Source organism: Taeniopygia guttata, chromosome 1 (assembly GCF_048771995.1).
Source record: "Taeniopygia guttata chromosome 1, bTaeGut7.mat, whole genome shotgun sequence".
NCBI classification, from domain to species: Eukaryota; Metazoa; Chordata; class Aves; order Passeriformes; family Estrildidae; genus Taeniopygia; species Taeniopygia guttata.
The window spans coordinates 106,850,769-106,865,519 of NC_133024.1; the positions used below are offsets into that span (position 1 = coordinate 106,850,769).

Sequence of the window (14,751 nt, forward strand, 5' to 3'; positions counted from 1 at the left end):
AACCTTAAGTCTGAAAAGTATTTTGGTTTTTCCATTTATTTATTTCAGCAATGGCTATTGAATGTTAACCACTATTCCAATACAGTTGCGGTTTTACACCCCTACTTTTCACTTTTTCTGTATTTTCATTTAAGATAGAAAAGATGCCAGAGCAGATTATCTGTTGAAGACTTTCTTCTCCCACTTCCTTCTTTCTACCCATTTTCACTTAGATTAGGATTTATTCCCTGAGAAATTCCCTGAGAAAATACAACTCTATCCTGTGATGAAAACTCCTCATAAAACTCCATTTGTGCCATTTATCAACAACTCTAAGAACTAAATTTTAAAAAAACCACATTTCTTAACAAGATTCATCAGAAAAATTCACAGTAAATATTATTTGCTTTTAAAAAATATGTATTAGCAAACAATAGCAATAATTAAAAATTAATAATAATAAATAATTAAGTCTGAAAACATTTCCTTTACTGGCTACTCCCAATCTCTGCACTTTTCATCCTAATCTCTTTGTCAAATGCATTTCCTCCATGTTGCTGCTATCTACCATCCTATCTTGTAATCTTTTATTTTAGCCTTTCAGCTGAATCTTCTTCAAATCAAAGCATTTTAAAACTTAAAAATATCAAACACAAATTAAAAACAGATAGAAAGCCACCACTAATACTCTAGGGTTGAATTGTAAGTCATGATCAGAAAGTGGAAACCATTTTCTGCCCGAAGTACTCCATCTTAAATCTACACCTTAATCCCTAAAAGGATTCCAAAGCCTTGAACTCCATTAAAAGTGTCATTTAAACCTGAAGCTGAAGATTAGCTGACAGTTGAACTTCTTTATTATTACAGATTCTTAGATTTTTAGTTTGAATATGCCAGCTGTAAGACTTAACACGTCTCAGCTTGTGCTGTTAATTAATGCAAATGTCCTGAGAGTTCAAAAGCAGTGACTGCCTGAGTCAAGAACTTTGCTAATATTATTGGAACATTTAATCCTGCTAAATTTCAGACAAGATTATCAGAAAATTCCCAAATTAAGAGATTTCAGCAAAAAGATTAATGCATTTTGCCATTTTTATAACTGCAGAACAAGATAGTTCAGCTGTTTCTACAATAGCCTTAGAAAAAATATATATGAATTTCAATGAATCTATGTAAATTTGAACTAAAATACAGACCTTGGAGACCCAAAATTGGTTTCTTTTTCTGGTACTGTGTACCTTTGTTTGAATTGTTAGTCTGTACAGAAGTGGATTATCCCATTTATTGTTGACAATTTAGTCTTAAAACAGGTACATTAGTGAGAATATCCTAGAATTCTGCTTCCACATCTAAAGTGTTCAACACCCTTTTCATATTGGCATCAAGCCTCTGCCTTCATGTGCTGAACTACCTGTTTTTCTTAATAAAAGCTGAGACAGAAATACTTTCGTTTTGAGGGTTATACCCAGATTACTTTTTTGCTTCCTGTCAGTTACAAGTATGGGAAGCAGTAGATTTTCTTTGTCATAACAAAGTCATTTCTAACAGAGTGATCTGCATCAGGAAACAACAGCAAGACAACAGCTGATACAAATGGAAATAGCAGGGTTAATTTTTCCTTGTAATCATAACTCAACCAAATGGAAAGGGGAAAAAATTGTAATTGAATACCTTTTTATACTACTTTGTTCACACAAATAAGCTCTACCTCTGATTCCTAATGCCATTAATTCCTTTGGAAAGTTTCCTCCTATGCTTTCAAATACCATGTCTATGCTACTGTATCTTCTGCTCTTCCAGCCAGCCCAATATGCTCCCAGAGATATAAATAACTCACAAATGGACAGTGAAAGAAATGCAGACTAGGAGCAGGAAAAAAATGGGTTTGAGAACAACAAAAAGAACAAAGGAACAATAAACCTATGTAAGATCACCATATATAGAAAATTTGGAGCCATAGGTCAATAAAACCCTGGAGATGTAAAGCACATTTACTAAACATATAAAAGAGATCCCAAGCAGATCCTTGATGGAAGAAATTATCAACAATTATCAACATTGCATTCCTCCTCAAAAAAAAAAACATCAGAAGCTGATGGTTTTGAGTGAGTGCTATTCCCACCAGCATCCAAAGCTGCTGACTTCTGCAGGCACCAAACCTGGGACAAAATTCTCAAGGGCCTTCATGTTTAGATGCATCTAACTGTCACTAGACATTTGTATAATTTTTTTCACCATTTATTTTTATGGTTAAGTGAATGATGCTTGTTCTTAAACATATTTTTCCAAATTGCCTTCCAATAGTAATAATTAATTCCATTTGAGTTTTCACTGTGTGATTTAGGATGCAAAAATTTGAACTGAATTAATTTATGTTCAGCTAGTCGTGCATGAGTGATTCTACAAAAGTAATTATGGAAATTACTTTTAATTAAGTCTATTAATATGAAGCAGTATTTTGGTTTCCATCGTATAGTAACACATCCTAAAACAAAACTGTTTCACTACAATCTCACCTTAATTGGATGTCCAACACGACTATAAAAAAATCAGAATAAAAATATGAATATATACAAGAGCTACTAGTATAAAATCACCTACGTTTATGCCCATATCCAGATTGACAGCATGCAGAGCCTTCACAAGTACCAAGGAGTTGTGAATAAACTGTTCATGAGTTCTTGGATTAGTATACATCTTTATGAAGTGAGTGGGAATCTAAACAAGACAGAGAAATCAAACTCAACCTTCCACTAGGCAAAATTACTGGTTTTGTATTTTTGCTCATTCAGCAATCAATAAGATCTAAATTTCAAATTGAAATTCCCTGTTAAGAATAAACCCAGTAAAAAAAAACCCAAAAAACTAATACTGAAATAATCCCTCATGATTTGCTAAATATTGGGGTTTGGTTTTTTTTCCCTTTTTAAAGACCCCATAGGCCAAGAGTTGCTGTAGGGGAAACTTCCCTATCCAAGCCCCCAGGAGCCACTGGCAGTGACCTGAGCTGGGACTGAAGGGCCCCTGCAGTGTGAGGCTGGAGCGAGTGATGGGTGCCCTGCTTTACTCCCCACACACCCCACTCTGACACCCTCAGACAGGGTTTCCTCACTGTCCCAACCCCAGGCTTCCCTCAGCATAGTCTCAGCCATCTGGATCCTTAAAATAATTTAATCTGAATGCAAAACCAGAAGAACACCTCGAGCTGGTCCTCTGAGGAGGGACCTCATGCCAAGGAAACCCTGGGCTTTTCCACACCTCAGCCTGAGTGTGTCCAAGTCTGGGGTGTTCCTGCTGGATCCTCGCTCCTGTCGTGTCCCTCTGTGCCCCAGGTCCCCAGACCTTCCTTAGGCAAAGAAAGGGGCAGTGCCAGGTCTCTCCCAGCTCCCAGCTGCAGCTCCCACCACAGCCACACCCCAGTGCCTGCCCTCACTGCCCTCCTCAGCATTGCAAAGCAAAACAAAGCCTGAACAAACACACTGACATTAATAACTTCACATAAAACTTCCACAATATTAAAAAACATTCTTACCAAATATGGACAATAAGCTGCCACCACTGCTGCCAACACCAGACTATCCAGAAGGTCGTGGTCAAAATTCACTATCCATCTCATGGGTGGTATTCCACCTGATTAAAAGACAAAGCAAGATTCATGAGCCTTTCTTCTCCCCAGGATGCCCATTTTGTTCTGGATAGATATGGTAACTATTTGAAGTCACTGATTAGAGGAAATACAATAAGAAGGAAGCATCCATTCACATGGAGAATTTCACTGTCCTGTTGCTGAAAACTTGAAAAATCTCACCTAGAATATTGTAGCTGTTATTCACTCTGCTGCAGCATGTAAGAGTATTCATCACAGCAGAATGGAAAACAAATAATCTAAATTTAACCTCACAGATTAAGAGCCTAAATATGTAAACTTTTTATTACTATAGGCCTAACAATAGTAGAGCTGCTGAAACTCATAAAAATATGCAGAAATCCTTTAAAGTTGAAATGCTTAAGATACAAAAAGGAAAGGTTATTGATTTTCTTTAAGGTCATATTGAATTATTTGGCATATATGCAATATAAATGAGAGCTAACAGCTCAATTGTTACAACACAAATCACCACTTCTACAACTGTTGTAAACCCCAATGTCTAAGAAGGTTAGATAATTTTTTTTATATTTCTAATGTTTTTATTAAAATAAAACTGATTATTAAGGCATTACATGTAGTTTATTTATAATTTTATATTTGAAGTATCCATATCTTAAAATATTTAGCACAGGACTTACACAACTTTACTGTCTCAGGTCCAAGCTCCCAGATTTAGGAAACACTTTGGATTTCAGCCAATGGCAAGGTTTTCAGATAGACTGGGATCAAGCTTTCACAGATGGGACAAATTATATAGGTTTCATTTCACTATTACACTTAAGTTAGTTCAACCCAAAATAAACTCCTGTACCAGATCCTCAGCAAAATCTATCTGTCATTATTCAGAAAAAGAGCAGAAATTTATAGACTACAGTTGAGGTATCATCAAAAAACTTAAAATGTCTCTCACTTCACATCAACTTGCAGATGCTTCAGCATACTCACAGAGCTTTAGTGAGAAAAAAAAACAGGAGCAGATGCTGCATAAATTTAAAAACAAAGGTCTGTAAATCCATCTGAGCTTAACTCTGTGACATCAGTAATGATTTTAGCTTGCCACTGCTTCAGTGTGGTAATGTTTAGGTTTAGCCCAAAATACCTTACTTTTTCCTATTCATGCTCTGAACCAATTTTGGTAACACTATTCTAAATAGTCATTAAATATATGTTCATTAAATATATTTTTAAAAAGAACAAACAGTGTTTAAAGAGTATTTGCATTAATATTTCATTAAGTTTTGAAAACGAAATTAAAACTTGCATTAATCTCACTGTGTCAAAACTACTTTTTCGTTACTGCTTATCTGAAAGAACTTTTTGAAGCAGAAAACTCAACTTTCAAGTCTTGAAAACTCCATATTGGAAGGTATCAAAGATGGAGGATAAATAACTGACTGGATATATAACATCTTCCTGTTACTTATGACAGAAAGAGATTAGAGTCATATGGGCCTCAATATCCAAAGTGTAACAGTATTAATTTTAACTCAATTCAGACATACATTTTACAAATATTTACAGTAAGAGACATTTGTTTCATCCCATCTTCTTGGTAAGCTGCTTGCAGTTATTTAAAAAATACTTAATATAGTCGCTGCAAAAAAACACTTTAAAAATAGCAAGATACATTTTTGAAAGCATACTTTCTTCCTAAAAAGACAGTCTTTCTAACATAAATTCATAATTTTATTGATCACAGTTGGGACTTATAAAAATCAATAAACTGTCTTCTTTTTTTATTAACAGAGTTCAGATTCACTCTCAGCACCTTATATCAGCATTTTTAATAAATCACCATTTTCAATTTTTTTTTTTAAACTTTTTAATATTAACTATTTCTGCTTGAGTAAGTCCAATATTCAATTATTCTTCTGGTTAGTAATCTAGATTGATTTGCTGAGCATGGTTACAGAAACTTATTAAACCATATTCTTTGATGAAAAAAAAGTAACTTTGCTTTTTACCCCACTTGATATTTTATTTTAAATATACCATTTGCTGTTTTTAGTCTTCTGGTGGGAATATTACATGAGCACATGTAAGCAGTAGCAGTTGTGCCTGTATCAGAGAATGGTGTGGGTTGGAAGGGACATTAAAGATCATCCCACCCCTGCCATGGCCAGGGACACCACACACAGCACTTTTTTACTTTGTTGTGTTCTCACTAATCCTTGCTTTCATGCTGGTAGAATTGTCTGTGTGCCAGCAAAGTAGCTGGGGAACAAAGTTGGCTTAAAAAGAAAGAGTGAAAAATTAATATACTGTTTAATCTGGATCACCCAATCCAGTTTTGCCATGCAGCCCCATAAATGTGCCAGTGGAAATGAAACATGGTAGGACTATTTTTTAAAACACCATTTATTGAACTATAGCTTTATAGTTGAGTAAATGGGTGCATAAAGGAAAAGTAGAATATTTTCACAACTTAGCTAATTAAATACTTCTATAAGCATTTTTGGTTTTCAGTTAATCCTTCTACTGTCAATCAACCTACTTAACTCAAAGGCTTGTGAATAAATTAGTCAGAAAACAAAATGTATTTTTCCTAATTACATCAAATCTAGCAGAACATCTGCCAGCTAACCACTCTACAGTAATTAAGTTTTTAAATAGAATTAGTCAATTTTCGTAAAAAAAAACAATAGAAATCAGAATTATTACTCAGCATATCTCTAAGCATGTAAATATATTGAATTTAATTTGTACTGGCATTTCTTGCAAAAAAAACCAAAAAAATCAAGTGGAGCTTTAAGACAAAGATTTTCATCCGATGTAATGATAAAAACCTGGCCAAAAATAGTTTCAAAGATAAATGGTAACAGGTAACAAACTCTGTGTGACTGAGGGCAGAGGGAGAGAAAATTGTTCAAACTTTCACTTCTGAATTGAGACAGATTCCTGCTACTTGCTAGCTGCATCCCAAAAGAGCTGGCTGCAAATTTTGATAACAGCAAGACTGAAATGGCACATTCTAAATCTCCCATTAATGAAGAGGAGTGAGACAGAAGCCCCAGTTAGGCAGATAATGAACTGTGCTCTGCATATAGACTAATGAGATTGGGAAAACTGGGGAATTGGAGTTATGAAAATAAGAAGATCCAAAAAGGAAACATTTCCAAAACGAATCCATGGTCTTGATGAGACAACGGGGACTGGAAAGAAGGTGACAAAAATTCATAATTGGAGGAAAGATTTTGGAAGTGGGAGAAGATTCTGAAGGTCAGAGAGGTGCATAGAGACAAATGCCACTGAATGTCCACGGACTTTGGACAGACACAGGATTGGTCTCTGAGCAGCAGCACAGCAGGAATTGACTTTTCCCTGATGCTCCACTGGCCTCCCTGGCACTGAGGGGATGAGAACAGAGTGCTGTGGGAAGCAACTGGATGTGTGAAATTATCAAACAGGGCAACAGCTGGTTCTACAACACACCCAGGATCCTGACCCACCACAGGGTGTTTTGTACTCTGTCTCACCCACAATAAGAGGTGAAAATACTTGGTAAATAAAAATAACTTAGCAGAGTTAGCTTGAAGTGGATGTGCAGCCACTTATGAGTGCACTCAAACACTCGTTATGGTTATAGAAACCTAAAAGCATACTGCAAAAGGTCTCTGCAAGGGATCTGAAATGAGAGTAGTTCTGTTTCACTTGCTGATTGCACTCAGCACTTAAGAAAGTAGCATGCAGTCAATTCAGTGATTTGGGAACAACTTAACTCTGAAAGCATTTACTGTTAATAGGTTTGTTGGGTATTTTTTTAACAGGTACTGGTATCATGTTGCATGCACGTAGCAATCAAGCATTACAGCATTGTCTCCATCTTTGTTGTGACAGGTTAAGCCAACTCTTGAAGACACGCTGCTTTCTTCATTCATGAAGCATTTCTGCATAGAAGCAGCAGAGTTTTGTCATGGCATTCTATTTATTGACCACTTTTTAAAAAATTTCTTTCAAAGTTAGGTCCAGATTCATTGGTTTTTTTAAAACTTGATGTTATTACCCTGATGAATCAATAGAAAGTCTACAAGGTTTTGCAATGGGTTTTTTTGCCCATATTCTATTTTTTCATTAAAAAACCCCAAACCAAACAACAAAAAAACCCACATCCACCAAAATTAAATTATTACTATTATATTTGAAGCCTCAACACTTTTTTTGTGGGATTTGAAAAGTATTTTCCATACTGAGATAATCAAGGCAATATCACAACAGTTCTACACAAAAATGACAAACCACTTATTTATTGTCAGAATTCCAAGCAACAATCCCCATAAACTCCTCTAGGTCAATTTAGTTTTATTTCTTTGATATGTAAATGATACAATACACCAAGGAAAAATACTACACATTTTAACTTCAGTAAAATTTTGAATACATTCTTTGTCATAGAAAGGCAATGTAAATGTATTCTAGGAAAAAGGTCCTATAAAGTGAAGCACAAACTTCACTGAAAAACAGTAACTCTAACTGCTATCAGCTGTCCACAACAAAAATCCTAGATTGTGTACTTGCCAATATTTTCATATGCAATTTTTTGAAAATTGCATAAAATTATCTTGCTCCTCTCTGGAGACAATATAAAACAGATTAAAGAACTGACTCTGGAAAGAAAAATTGTTTGCAAGTATTCTTGAGGAAAGGATTATAATTTAAGCTTTTGAACAACTGGAGTAATGATCTGAAACAAATGGGATGAAATCCAATGATGCTTGCAGCATACTACAATTAATTAAGAATAATTCATTACACAAATGCTAGATGGAAAATCAGACAGAGAGAACTTCTGCAGAAAAGAATATGGAGAAAACAGTAAATCCAATAGTGTGGCAGGAAAAGCAAACACTGTGTTAGTATGCATTAACAGGAGAGTTGCATCTTAGGCACAGACCGATCTTTTCACTTGTATTCATTTCTAGTAAAGTTCCCCCTGGTAAAGAAATCAGCAATGGCACCAAACTGCAAGAGAAGGGAACAACTAAAAAACAACAAAAAAAAACCAGAGCTGAGAACAGTGAAAGACTGAAAGAATGGAAATGTTTTGCCAAGAAGGTGGAGAGAAAGAGAAACTGGAGGAGAAGGTAACAATGTGCAACTGTATAAAGTTAATAGAAAAGCAAAGATTCATTACACATCATATTTTAAAAGAGAAAGGATGGACTTAACCCAAAATTTCCCATGCTAGAGTTTTTAAATAGAATTAGTCAATTTTAGTAAAAAAAAAAAAAAAAAAAAAAAAAAAAAAAAAAAAAACCACAATAGAAATCAGAATTATTACTCAGGATACCTCTAAGCATGTAAATATATTGAATTTCATTTGTACTGGCATTTCTTGCAAAAAAAAAAAAATAAGTGAAGCTTTAAGACAAAGATTTTCATCCAATGTAATGATAAAAACCTGGCCAAAAATAGTTTCAAAGATAAATGGTAACAGGTAGCAGTAAACTCTGTGTGACTGGGGGCAGAGGGAAAGAAAATGGTTCAAACTTTCACTTCTGAATTGAGACAGATTCCTGCTGCTTGCTACTTGCTTGCTAGCTTGCTATGTTAGACAATAGGAAGCTCTTTTAAATGGAAATGAGAGGGAAATTCTGGCAGATATTGCCTTAAGTGGATTGTAGAATCTCCTTTTTCAGATATTTTTATAACAGCAAATACCTGTTTAGTTTCTTACTAAATATACTAGGCATATTCAGATTAGTCTTTGTACATGAGAATAAAGCAGATTACTTCTGGTCTCATTCTCCATTTCTGGGATTTACTGTGTGCTCTTTTTAAGTTTCACTTTTTTTAACTGATCCATCATCTGTATAAGCAGAAATATGATGTATTGGAATTATCTGGATAAGAATAATCTGTGTCACTGCTGTGACACTGCACTGTATAAAGACTGGTCTTATACCAAGGATTAAAATACTTAAAGGATCCAATTTTTGTTGAATCTACTAAGTTTCAAAACTATTTTATATAACAAAGTAAGATCTACAATACGTCTTTAACTAAAGTACTGTATTTCTTGTGAAGCTTGTTCTGCTGTTTTCACAAATAATAAAAAATTTAAATTCTTCCCATCACTTTAAAAATCCTTATATCTAAAGAGGCACAAGAAATACCAATGGTAAATCTTCTGTTACATAGCCACAAGCAAAATTTTCAAATTCTGAGTTACTGAAAAACAGGAGATACACAGAGGTAGGCTACTATTATATGAGAATTTTCAAATAAACCAAATACATTCTCACAAAAATCTTGAAACGGATGGACTTTTGTGATTATAGGGCTTTATAAAAAATTAATAAATTAGACTATGTTACTAAGAGTAGTAGTCTGTATAAGTAGGCATGACTCCAAGAGTAGGAACTAGATGTTGTTAAATAGTTTAGTGGAATACATAAATTTGTCAGCAAATGAAGAACCAAGACACAGTATTAAGCAGCAAACTTAAAACAAAGTATTTTACACAGAATACTGATTTTAAATTTACTTTCTGCTTCAGAATACTGTGACACTACAAGTCTACACAAGTTGAAAATACAATTAAATTCTCAGAATGGAAATCTAGTATGACATTACAGGCATGCCTCCATCTGAAGGAGTCCTGAATTTCAAAACAGAAAGTGTCAGATTATAAAATTATATGTATAAAGCATTTCTGTACATTTGCAGCATTACTCATCCCTAAGCAACTTCTGTTGAAGACAGAACACTGAGCTACATCAACCTTTAATATATCACAGTATGTCCTTTCAATGTTATCTAGTGCAGTAATAATGGTTCACATTATTATACAGCAAATTCTTACTCTGGAATTGGAAAATCTCTGGAGGTGGAACTAATCTATAGCTATAATAATACCTATAGTCCTGTTTCAGGAGCTGAAATCTGGCACTGAATAATATAAACAGCAATAACCTTTCCTGTACATGCTAACATTAGAACCAGAACAAGTTTTGAAATGATAGTACTGAAGTATTCAATCCAGAGCATAAGAAAGATGAGATGAAATATGCCTTTGAATAATTTTTGAAAATGTTATTATTTATTACTTAAAATTTAAGATTAAGAGATTAATAACATATCTGCCTTCAGGACATATAGTATGTGTAGCTACATTTATCTTAACATGGTAAATAAGTCTAATTTTATTAGAGATGAAAGAAAAATTACAGCTCCTGCTTCAGGCAGGATGCAGGATACAACTCTTGCTCATCAAAACTGATAATTATTCATCTAAGAATGTGTGAAATATCACTGACAGATCAACTCAATACCACTGTCAATTCTGAATTCTAAGCAGAAAAGTTCAAGAAGCACCACATGGGGCAATATCAGAAAAACAGAGATGCTGGGGATATGTCTCATTTATTCCCATCTGTTGCAGAACACTTTTACCCTGAGGCATGCACATTCATCTTTCTGCTCCTAAAAAAAATTTCCTATAGTCTTTCACTCACTTTATACTTTTATTTTCACTGACTCTTATCCTAAAGAATATCTTAAATTGACAAATTTCTGAGGGTTTTGTGTATCACGTAAGAGCAGAATTACATTATATCAGTCTCCATTTCTTTGGCCTTCAACTGAAAACTTCCCCCACCAGGGTGAGGAAGCCCCACCGAGCCTGTGGGGCCCCCCACAGCACCCTGAACATCCCAACAGCTGGACCAGTGCTGGAACCAGGGCTGCTGACCTTTTGCTTTCCCTCATTCATTTCTTTTTTTCTCTCTTTCTTTTCATCTCACCTCTTTATCCAAAATCCACTGTCACATCCTTACAAAGTAGATCAGGGACTAACATATCAACTTCCATGTCAAGCGTGTGATTTACTACCAAAACCTTGTGAGTTTTTCCAGCCCCTGACTTTTGTCCTTCCTTTCAATTTTGAACATTTATGAATCTTGGGTGCTCCTTTTGCCTTAAGGGTGGGACCTCACATCATGGCATTTCACTTAGATATCATTTAGATTTAAAATGCTACAAATCACAGCAATTCCTTACAGCATTGCTGGCTTCTAGACTGGCTTCACAATGATTACTATAATTCCTGTGTTTTGTTATCTAGCGAAACAAAAGTTAAATACTGCTCTCAATGAAATTTATTGTTTGATACTTAAAATTAATTAACAGAATCTTTCTCAAACTTCACAGGCTGAAATACGTTTTCTCCTAAAAAAATATCTGACATTGTATTACTAAATCCTCAGCTACACCACACTCAATTTCCCGTGCATTGTAGAAGTGGCATTAATTACACAAATAATCAGATTGCTTATTTATTCCAATTATCACACAAACACTGCCAAGTTCCTTGTTTGGCTAAAAGCAGAATTGCTATTTAGAAATCCTACAGTGTATTGCAAGTAAGGAAACAAAATTTCTTTCTAAGCATTTGTCTGATTATTTCTCTTTAGAAAATAATGTTTTTGACACCCCACATATATTTATATATATATATATATATATATGTATTTTTTTATAAAAGCATACATATCTACAAATACACATAGGTATGTATATGTATGCATGTATGTATACACAAACATATACAAAAATATAAATAGGCCTAAGAGTTTAGGTTTTACTTTTTTTAAGATCTTTTTGACAGATTTTCAAACATAAACCCTTTGAATGTTTTCAATATAAAACTCCAAGCATTACCCTTCACACTTTTATTTCCCTGAAGCTGCATAATGCCAGACAATATAAATAGTACAAAATTATTTTTATCCTATTCAAAAATCTAAAAAGTTAAATGAAACATGAAGTTCTGCTTACTTCTCAATGGCATGTGGGCTTTAAACTCAGAAAATAGTTATTTTTCTCTTTTTTGTTAAATAAAATTCTGATATGATCTTGTGGGTTTTTCAGGAATAGGAAATAAACATGAAGTGTTCAGATCAACAACGAAAGGCAAGCAGGACCAAAAAGCCAATTTATTGGATTCCATATTGACATCTTCTGTTTCATTCTTATGTTCTGCTGTACAGATCAAGAAATATAACACAGGAAAATGGTTTAAAACTTTCCAATTTATATTTCAGGAAATATTTTACAGGATTTATCACTCAAGAACAATGTTCTATTTTTTCTTTGTTTCAAGTCAGAATTTTTATAATCATGATAGCAGTTCATTAAATACTATTTTCTTCTTCTTTAACTCAGCCTTTTATTAAGTGTGTAAAAACCCAGATTCATTATTTTGGAAAATACTGTTTTGCAGCGATCCTAAATGAAAAAAAAATTACATGAAATTAAACAAGATTCTTCCCTTCCACCCTGCAAAGGGTGGAAGTATTCTTTAACTCTAGTCTCTCTATTTTCTCTGAGAACTACTAAACTGTGAAGCAAAATCAATGGAGTCCCTAAATATCCTTCCTACAACTAGGGAAAGAAAGGAGAAAGGATAAACGACAAAGAAAAATTCATTAAAACTTAGGAAAGAAAAAAAATATACTACTGAATTCCTATGTCAGAAACAACCTTAAATAAAAGTTCTACAAAATCAGTTTGAAAACAATTCTACTTAGCTCTCATACAATTTTTTGAAGATCTGTAATCACACACTAAAATATCTCCTCCCCCAACATTTTAACTCAGATGTCATACTGAATTGATATCAAAATTAGAAAATACAAATTAAAACCACAAAACCCCCAAGCTCACTAACAGTGAAGTGAATAAAATGCATAAAACTTTCCTAATTGGAAATAAGACTCTTGCAAGGTGCCACTATGCCTAAGATTGCCAGACACACCTACGTTGGCCACGGATTAGAATTTCTCTCCCCTCTTAAGCAGATTTTCCCAGTTAAGTGAAGATGTATCTGCTCTGGGGATAGCTCTTGAATCTCAGCACTAGATTGACTCTTCAAGTATTGCTGATATTTACTGGCTGTCATCTTCTCTAACAATTTTATATGAAATATAGAATTATCTATTCTTTTCAAAATCTCCCTGGAACACACTGAAGAAAATTCCCTATTTCCAAAAACATAATTTAACTTTTTTACTTTGGTAAGAGTCATAATTAATAAGGAAGAGACATGCAGCTTCTCAGGAGACAATTTAATTCACCAATCTGCAAGATTTTCTACTGTTTAGGGACTAAAGGATTTGAATTACAATATCCCAATACTCTAGCAGTTCTTCAAGGGTTTTGCCTGACTGTTACTTTTTCATGTTATTAGCAGTTAGTCTTTCATAGAGAAATGTTGAAAAGAAGCATGAAGATAAGGAACACTAGAAGGTAAACTGAAAAATTATTTTGCTCAAATAATTAATGGAATTAATTATTCCTCTGTTTTCATTATTATTGTTCATATAATGCCTTAAGTGGGTACTGAATCTTATATTTCATGCATAATTATAGTCTCAGCATAACAGGCATAGCTGCATTTCACAGTTTTATGACATTTGCATCAAGTTTCAACCTTGCTTTCCAGTTTGTGGTCAATAAGACATAGTACAAAGCCTGCCCTTACAAAACACATGCCAAGGTGCTTTTAAAATGTATTTATTTTTCAGTAGCAGTAAGGATAGAAGATGTGGAGACACTAATCTCCTCGCTAATGTTCTCTCTAAGCTATTAAAATCTTAATTCTTGCAAGAGGAGAGTTCTGATGAATGACATAGTTATCTCCAACTTCAGAAGAGTGTAATTTTGACTCAAGATGAATATTTGAAACCTCTCTGCACTGCAGTAGCTTAGGCTTTTCTCACTGTCACATTTCACTTTAAGGAGCTTAGGTATCAAAGGAAAGACTAAGAAATGTGGCCTGGATAGATCTTCATTTATTTTTTGGAAATTCATCATCCAACAGACTATTTGGAGCTGAAAACAGCAGGTCAATACATTTTGCTGGTCAGGGCTAAGTGTTCAAAGCAGAGTGTTTGGATGGTAATGTTCAGGAACACAAATGTTAAGCAGAAAGTGGTAATTACCCTTTGATCTGCACTGTAATAAGAATTGGGGGGGAAAAAAGCGTCAATTAATCCTCTTAAAATAAGCAAATAATAACAAACAAAATTCAAAACTGAGGATATTTGAGACTTTCAGCAGAGAGGCATGAACACTTAATATACTCTGACATTTTTCCTTATGACACTTAATTTCCTCTGGAAAAG

General features: G+C 34.1%; 1 protein-coding gene across 2 annotated transcripts in view; it reads right to left on the minus strand.

The window, feature by feature from the left end:
* Positions 1 to 14,751, minus strand: part of CFAP47 (cilia and flagella associated protein 47) — a 254,052-nt gene that overhangs the window by 177,354 nt on the left and 61,947 nt on the right. For both annotated transcript variants that reach the window (XM_030282490.4, XM_072934926.1), the window contains 2 exons: positions 3,512 to 3,609; positions 2,581 to 2,697 (listed from right to left, as the gene is read on the minus strand). In XM_030282490.4, the coding sequence (XP_030138350.4) occupies positions 2,581 to 2,697; positions 3,512 to 3,609 (215 nt within the window). The remainder of the gene's footprint in view (positions 1 to 2,580; positions 2,698 to 3,511; positions 3,610 to 14,751) is intronic.